Consider the following 7,845-nt stretch of genomic DNA (forward strand, 5'->3'; position numbering starts at 1 on the left):
GAGAGGTGCACACAGCAGGGGTGGACACAGAGAGCGCCTGGGGAACGAAGTGCAGGTCAGAAACCTGCACTAAGCTGGAGTGTATGAATCACAGAAGCATTCAGGTTGGAAAAGCCATCCAAAATCTTCTGGTCCAACCACTCCATTACTACCAGTGTCACCACTAACCCATGTCCCCAAGCACCACGTCCAACCTCTCCTTGAGCACCCCCAGGGACGGTGACTCCACCACCTCCCTGGGCAACCCGTCCCAGTGCCTGGCTGCTCTGAGCAGAAATGTCTCCTCATTTCCAGCCTGAACCTCCCCTGGTGCAACTCGAGGCCATTCCCTCTAGTCCTGTCACTGGTTATTTGAGAGAAAGGGCTGACCCCCAGCTCCCCACACCTTCCTTTCAGGTAGCTGCAGAGAGCAATGAGGTCTCCCCTGAGCCTCCCCTTCCCCAGTCCAAACACCCCCAGCTCCCTCAGCCGCCCCTCACAGCACTTGAGCTCCACACCCCCACCACCGCCTCCTCCCCCTCTCTCCTCCCCCAAGTGGTACGGCCCAGGGCCGGCGGGGCGGGAGGACGAGGCGGAGCCAACCACTGCGGGGCGGCGGCGGGGGGGGCGGAGCGCGTCCGGCGGAGGTAGGGGCGGCGGGCCGGGAGAGGGGGGGGGGCGCAGGAGCGGCGGCCTCTAGCGGCGCTGCCAGGGGCGGTCTGAGGGGGCCCGGGGATGGCCGTGGGCGCCCGAGGGGCCCCCAGGAGCCCCCGTGGTGTCCATAGCCCGCGGGCCCTGTGCATGACCACAGATAATTTGGCCTGGCTGGGGTCAAATCAGTCGTTCTCGTTAGGTTATGCTGCCTGAGTGCCTCCTGATAGCAGCTGTGTGACCCTGCCAGCTGTCTCCGCTCTCTTTATTCAGCCCAGGCTAACTGGCTGAATGTAGTTAAAAACGACGCATTCGGACCATGGTTTAAAGCAGGCTCCTTTAAAACCCCCGTGTACATTTGTAACCACTATTTTTAGGTTTTTACTTAATAGTAATGCTCCTTACATTTCACCACATATCTGGGGATGCTGTATCGCCCCTTTGATGAGGGAAAAAGCATGTGTCTATTGCCAAAAAAAACAGTCAAAAAGACTTCTGACTGTTGAGCCCGTGGCTGCTGAAACAGTGTTTTGGCTGAAGACAAACTAGTAATTATTTTTACAAGGGTCCAGTCACCCTTGGTGGAGGCAGAGATGAGAAGAGCTCTGAAACAGGGAAACTTCCCCCCCTGTGTGTGTTTTAACTTCTTGCTTTTTTAAGCACACAGACTCTCCCAGCTGCAGAAGACCGGAAGAAAAAAAAAAAAAGTTAATTTCTCCCTCATCAAATGGGATGAAAAATGCCTGCCGAGTTAAAATTTGCATCGGCAGCAAATTCAGACCTATTGAAGCCTGTAATCGTAGATGTGCACAGAGCTGTGCTGTGGCCCCCCTCCTGCTCCCATGTGCCAGATGTGTGTAATCAGACCGGTTCCTCATCTAGCTGGGGCCAGACAAGGCACGAGAGACAGGGTCTGTGGCACAGCACTACAGCTTTACTGCTCGGCGTGCTCCTCTCGCCAGAGATGGCCTGCCTGAAGTATTTCTGCTGTCACTTGACATATTTCATGATATGTGAAGTCTCGTGGTGTTATGTTCAAGGGAGCTGGGAAACCTGCAGGCTGTGTGCTTCGTGGCTGCTGGCCAACAATCAAACAGTTCAAAGCCAGATCTCAGAGTAATATGTAAGTGCTAGACACGTTATTGGAAAAACTGTTCTGTCAGGAGAGTGTTTAGTACATCACTTATTTTTATAGTGTTTTTTTTTTTTCTCTTTGATCATAAACATCACAATATAGAAATGTTAGTCTGCACATAAGTGAAAAAAGATTGCAATCCAAAATGCTTCTTTTGGTTCAATTTGCAGCTCTTTCAGATGCTGTTGTGTAAATCCTGTTCAAACACACTTGAGGTACTGTCCCTACCCATCAGAACTGACCAAGTAAATACCCCAAGGCTGATGAAGCATAGGTGGAGATAGGAAGGTGAGGACACTTCTCCAAGATACTTAGTTGCACTAGTGGCACCACCAAGAAAAGACTCTTGACTCCTGTTACCTAGTTTTCTAGAGCATCCTGCCTGGTTAAGATGATGGCATCCTTAACATGATAGGGCTAGACATACACTTGCAGTTCTCCATCAGAAGAATGAAGATCTTCATGCTCATTGTTGGTATCTCCAGTCAGCTGGGGGTGAATGCCCTAGGGGGAGTTACCAGCGAGTGCTTTACAGCCCACAGATGTAACACATGCTATTCCTGATGACAGACACAGAAACTGCATGCCTTTCTGCAGTGCTGAAAATAGTATTTCATGTAAAGAGCAGGTTGTTAACTTGGCAAACGTGGAATGTTTCTCACATTGGCTGCTTTGTTGTTGTTTTTGTGTCTTTTTGCCCCCCCAGTTACAGGAATGTGCATGAATTGATTGATTTCCACCATGTTCTCACAGTGTTCCCAGGATCTCTTAAAGATTTCAAATCTGCATCTCCGTGGTCTGAATTTGAATCTGCATTTAAGAAATCACAGGAGAGCTTTCAGCAAGTCACTGCCTGCTTGTCGAAGGAAAGTAGTTGTTACAGGTATCGGCTTAGTTTCTCCCCTTGGTGTGGGGACTGAGCTTGTGTGGAAGCGCCTTCTCCAAGGAGACACTGGGATCACGTCGCTAGATGGGGAAGAATATGCAGGCATTCCGTGTAAGGTGGCTGCCTGTGTGCCACGGGGAGACGAGGAGGGTCAGTTCAAAGAAGAGCGCTTTGTGTCGAAGTCGGAGATCAAATCCATGAGTTCTGCTACTGTCATGGCCATTGGTGCAGCAGAGCTAGCAATAAGGGACTCCGGCTGGTCTCCGCAGTCTGAACAGGACCGCTTAACAGCTGGTGTGGCAATTGGAATGGGAATGGTTCCGCTGGAAGAGATTTCTGATACAGCCGCTTTATTTAAAACAAAGGGTTATAACAAGGTCAGCCCGTTCTTTGTCCCAAAGATCTTGGTCAATATGGCAGCAGGTCAGATCAGCATTAAATACCAGCTGAAGGGGCCGAATCACGCTGTGTCAACTGCCTGCACCACTGGCGCTCACGCTGTTGGAGACTCCTTTCGATTTATTGCCTCTGGGGATGCGGATGTCATGTTGGCTGGAGGGACTGAGGCTTGCATTAGTCCTTTGTCCTTGGCTGGATTTGCAAGAGCTCGGGCCCTCAGCACTAGTTTTAACTCAAGCCCTAAAATGGCATGTCGGCCATTTGATGCACAGAGAGAAGGGTTTATAATGGGAGAGGGGGCTGCTGTGCTGCTCTTGGAAGAGTATGAACACGCTGTGCAAAGAGGTGCCAGGATCTACGCAGAAGTTCTGGGTTATGGACTGTCGGGCGATGCTTGCCACATAACAGCACCTAATCCAGAGGGAGATGGTGCGTTCAGGTAAGAACCCTGTGCTGATTACTGTGGCTACTTCATGTGTTAATTATAATGGGCACGTACTTTTCTGTTACTTTATACTTTCCCTAGAGAAATACTATTCAGTTTTGAATTAATATTCCAAAAACCAATAAAATAATCTGAAACTAATCTGAAGAACAAAAGAGCTCCAGATAAGGAGCCCCAGTTTTCCTTGTCCCAGTTTTCCTTTGATTTTAGTAATGGCCGGAAGGGCAGTTCTTGCTAGAATCAGCCTTTTTGGATAGCATTATGAAAACCTTCTCTGTGTGAAAATATTTTATGTTTGGTCCTATAGCTGTTCACAGAAATTAGTCTCCTGTTTAAGGTTGTTGTGGTATGACAGCCTTTTGAGGTACTCCCTCACCCTTTGTCACAGAGAGACCCCACAGCAAAAGCAGGTCCTGACATTTGTTACGTTACGGAAGGGGAATGGCATTCCTCAAGAAATGCCAAGTGATAAGAGCACTCGGAGAATCTAGTTTATTAGAATAATTACCGTAAATGTCATTAGCATTAATTGTGACTATTGTTGTTCAGAAGAGACTCTGGCTTTTTGTAAAGAATATATTTAGGCCATACGTCTCTGCTACAATCACGTTTAAATACCTCTCTGTGATGTAGCTAACTGCTGGTGGAGGAGTATAGCAGAAATACACTTTAGTACACTTTGGTAAGATGGTAAAGCTTCATCGTTGTTAATTCATGAAAAAAAAAAGTTCACAAGTAGATGGTATTCATCCAATCTTTATCCCTGAACTAATTACCAGTTAAGTTTGACGTGTATGTACTGTTTGTACAGTTTGTGAGCTTTGTATAGGCCAAATGCTATTGCAGATACAGGAATCTCTGCTAGCTGGCATTACCATGAACGAATGTGAATATTTAATAACAAAATTCAGTACATCACTGTGCAAGTAGTTCAGATTTCTACACGTTCCCCTAAAGGTATGTTTTCTTCTTCATTGAATTAATAGATTTTCCAAGAAGCGTAACATACCAAATCTCCCTCAGAGCTATTTGATTCATAGTTGGTTGGTCTACAGGCTTAGGTGGGAGTATTCAGGAGTGTCTAACTGAGATTTTCAGACTTTTGTTTACCCTTGAGACGATACAGCAATATCTTGAAACAGACTTTTTGTATATTTTATGATTGCAATAGCATATAAATTAAATTCACAATGGGAAATAGTTGAAAGTTAATCTTGCTGTCTCCAGAATGTAGAGCCTTTCCACACTTGAGAAGAGATAATACATTTTAATGCAATTTTCATACCAATATTTGGTTACTGCAGTGGTGTGCGAATTAAATATGAAATGTATATGCTTCTCTTACTTTTTTGTAGGATTTTTATTCACTACGTCAAAAAAAAAAATCAGGGAGATGTATTTTTCTGTCATCTTCTAAGAACTACTTCAGTTAGGGACTAACACACATGTTGGAGTAAACCTGCAGGAAAGGAGACTCAGAAGTGTGTATATAAAGTATGTTCTACACCATAATCTGTTACCTCCTTAAGTAATTATGTTCCTTGCAGCTTATTTATTAAACTAAATTAACATATTTGGTTCCCTTACTGTTGATCAGTAATCTTTTTTGTGTGATTGTTGGCTTACTCTGTACTGACGGTGAGAATCACTGGACTACAGCCTAAACTAAGCTGTGTGCTTCTGAGAATAGAAGGCTGAAATGGAGACTTTTCAATTTGTCCAGCTGGCTGTGCTATCCTTTTTTCTTGAGCTTCATTTTTTTTTACTTAGTTTTTATATATTTCAAAGGAGACAGTGATCTTTCATCCAGAGATGCTTAGTTAAAATGTGTGTGCAAGGAAGGGTGTGTGACTCATCTCCTTTTTGTAGGACAGATGAGAAAAAACACAGTGTAGAGTGTATATGGAGCTGTATCTCTCTGTGGTTTTCATAAAAAAGCATTATTTATAGAGGCAGTCATAGTCCATGGGTCATTAGATGTCAGAATGAGAGATATGGTGTCAGAGTGGAACAGCGTGACTCTCAGTAAATATTTTAATGTGCAGGAATTTGGCTATCTCCTTGCTGCTCAAGGGAAGGGAAGAAGGTATCTTCCAACCTCTAAAAACATGCAAAAGAAACTCACAACAACTTCAGAATTCGTCCTTCATCTCCAAATATTTTATTTGGATAGAGCAATTTTTCTTATTTTGTAATACTGTAAATATAAAGGTAAATAAAATGTAAAGATGGGGGAATCTTTCTTTCCCTTACAAAGCCACGGGGATTTCCTGCAGCATTGTACTGAATGTTACATTAATGTCAGCTACACCAGAGAAACTTCAATGAAGCAGAACTTAGATTTTTGTAATCTTTTCAGGTACGTATTTCTCTCACAAATGTTTTCAAATTTTGCATTGAAAAGAGTCTTTGATATATTAATGTCATCTATAGAGATAGCTTGTTATATCTTCTTTCTTTCAACTTGTATTTTTCTTAGTGGGGGAATTTAATCAGCACATTTTTAGCGGCAAGTCTGATTCTGTAGTGGGCCTTACCACTGCTGTCTTTCTAGGGTGGCTAAATGTAGAGGTTAGTTTAGGTAAATGAACCCATCTCTTGATATTTCTAGTAAAGTAGATTGTGCAGGTTTTCACATTTGATAAATGTTTTCAAACACTGTAGTTTTGCTTTTGGTTTATATATGTGACAAAAATATAATGGGAAATTCAGCATTTTTATGCTTTTTTTTTTTTTTTTTTCCCTTAGGTGTATGTCTGCAGCAATAAAAGATTCTAAAATCAAGCCTGAAGATGTAACATACGTTAATGCACATGCAACTTCTACACCTCTGGGAGATGCTGCTGAGAATCAAGCAATCAAGAGACTTTTTAAAGATCACGCACGTAACATTGCAGTTTCTTCAACAAAAGGAGCAACGGGACATCTTTTGGGGGCTGCAGGAGCTATTGAAGCAGCTTTTACTGCACTGTCCTGTTACCATGGAATTTTGCCACCTACTTTAAACTTAAAACAAACAGAGCCAGAATTTGATCTCAATTATGTTCCACTAACAGCCCAGGAGTGGAAAACTGCAAAGCGGCGTATTGCACTCACAAATTCATTTGGCTTTGGCGGTACCAATGCAACTTTGTGCTTTGGAAGTGTTTGACTTGTGCTGTGCATGTGATGAAAAATGGCATTCAGTCATTTTCTATGCTGCCATCCTTGTTGTGTTTGGTAATCTTAGTGTGGAGACTTGATATGTAAGAACTTTACTCACCCCAACACTTATATCAGTAATTCTTTTAGGAAGAGGGAATTTCTTTTACTCATTTTAATAAAAATAAATATAAGAACTATTCTATATGTGGTAAAGAAGATTTTATTCTTCACTAAAAGGGGAGACTTCTAACAACTAATCTAAATAGCACTAATTTATGAGAAGAGGATCAAGGTGATGACAAATACTGTATTTCAGTGACATGCATTTATGACTACTGTATCTCCTGTCTTTGTCATTTTTTGGGCCAAATGATGGACTTCTTTTGAACTCTGACTTGCTTATAAAATTAAATGCGGATATGAAATTTCAAATGTGGATTTTCTTTACTTAATTTTCCTCCTTTTGTTTATCTAAATTTGTTTCCTATGATGTTCTTTTCAGCAGTCAAGATGGAGTACCATCTGGCTGTGCATATGGATATTAGTTTTATGTAGTGAAAAGAGAAAGTGGACATTCGTGCTTTTGGTAGGCTCTTACCTCATCTCATCTCCTAAACTATCAACTGCTGTAGTGGGGCAGGTAGTGCTCTTTTTTGGCATTCTGTCTGCAACACTGCTCAGCATGCACTGGTAGTCTGTGTCAAACACTGGAGTGGGAGGTACTGCCTCTCATAATCAGAGAGTGCTACTAATCAGCCGTATTCCGCTTTTGGTATTGTCAGGAGTTATGATGGTGTGATCTCAAAATCGCTTTTGGGCAGAAGATACCCTGAGTATTAGTGTAGGTTGGTGGGGTTTTCTTCCATTTTGGCTGGTAAAAAGCCTTACAGAATACCCATTGTAAGCCCACCATAATTAAGCTCTAGGTTACCAGCATCTCATCTAAAGCATAAGAGTTTAATTGTGTCCCCTGCTTTTATTTTAATTTACCATTACAATTCCAAATAGACTTGTCTGGTTTCTGAGTCTGCTGATTCAGTTTTGAGTAAAAGAAACTGTGAATGCATAAAAGCAATAGCGCCAGCTGTCCTTGAAAAGAAGGTAAGAGTTTCTGCTCTTCCAGCTCCCTGTTCAGTTTCCAACAGGCCGAGGAAATCAACTTGGTTCTTATACCAGTCTCGGTGTTGTGACAGTGGAGAGAAAATG

The 7,845-nt window shown here is 43.0% G+C and overlaps 1 protein-coding gene across 2 annotated transcripts; it reads left to right on the forward strand.

The window, feature by feature from the left end:
* The first annotated feature begins 597 nt into the window (after positions 1 to 597).
* Positions 598 to 7,071, forward strand: OXSM (3-oxoacyl-ACP synthase, mitochondrial). 2 transcript variants are annotated; one of them, XM_032181909.1, is made up of 3 exons: positions 598 to 626; positions 2,472 to 3,489; positions 6,244 to 7,071. In XM_032181909.1, the coding sequence occupies exons 2-3, from the start codon at positions 2,507 to 2,509 to the stop codon at positions 6,644 to 6,646; spliced, it is 1,386 nt and encodes a 461-aa protein (XP_032037800.1). In that variant the 5' UTR covers positions 598 to 626; positions 2,472 to 2,506; the 3' UTR covers positions 6,647 to 7,071. The 2 variants fall into 2 exon arrangements, with proteins under 2 accessions (XP_032037800.1, XP_032037801.1); XM_032181910.1 differs by lacking the exon at positions 598 to 626 and adding an exon at positions 1,719 to 1,753.
* The last annotated feature ends 774 nt before the right edge of the window (positions 7,072 to 7,845 follow it).

The sequence above is a fragment of the Aythya fuligula genome, chromosome 2 (assembly GCF_009819795.1).
Source record: "Aythya fuligula isolate bAytFul2 chromosome 2, bAytFul2.pri, whole genome shotgun sequence".
In the NCBI taxonomy this organism is placed as follows: Eukaryota; Metazoa; Chordata; class Aves; order Anseriformes; family Anatidae; genus Aythya; species Aythya fuligula.

What these genes read in the sequence shown, in the direction of transcription:
- OXSM (XM_032181909.1), top strand. Translation starts at nt 2,507, where the DNA reads ATGTTCTCACAGTGTTCCCAGGATCTCTTAAAGATTTCAAATCTGCAT. An exon ending in GAGGGAGATGGTGCGTTCAG is followed by an intron (nt 3,490 to 6,243) that starts GTAAGAACCCTG and finishes TTTTTCCCTTAG; the next exon opens with GTGTATGTCTGCAGCAATAA.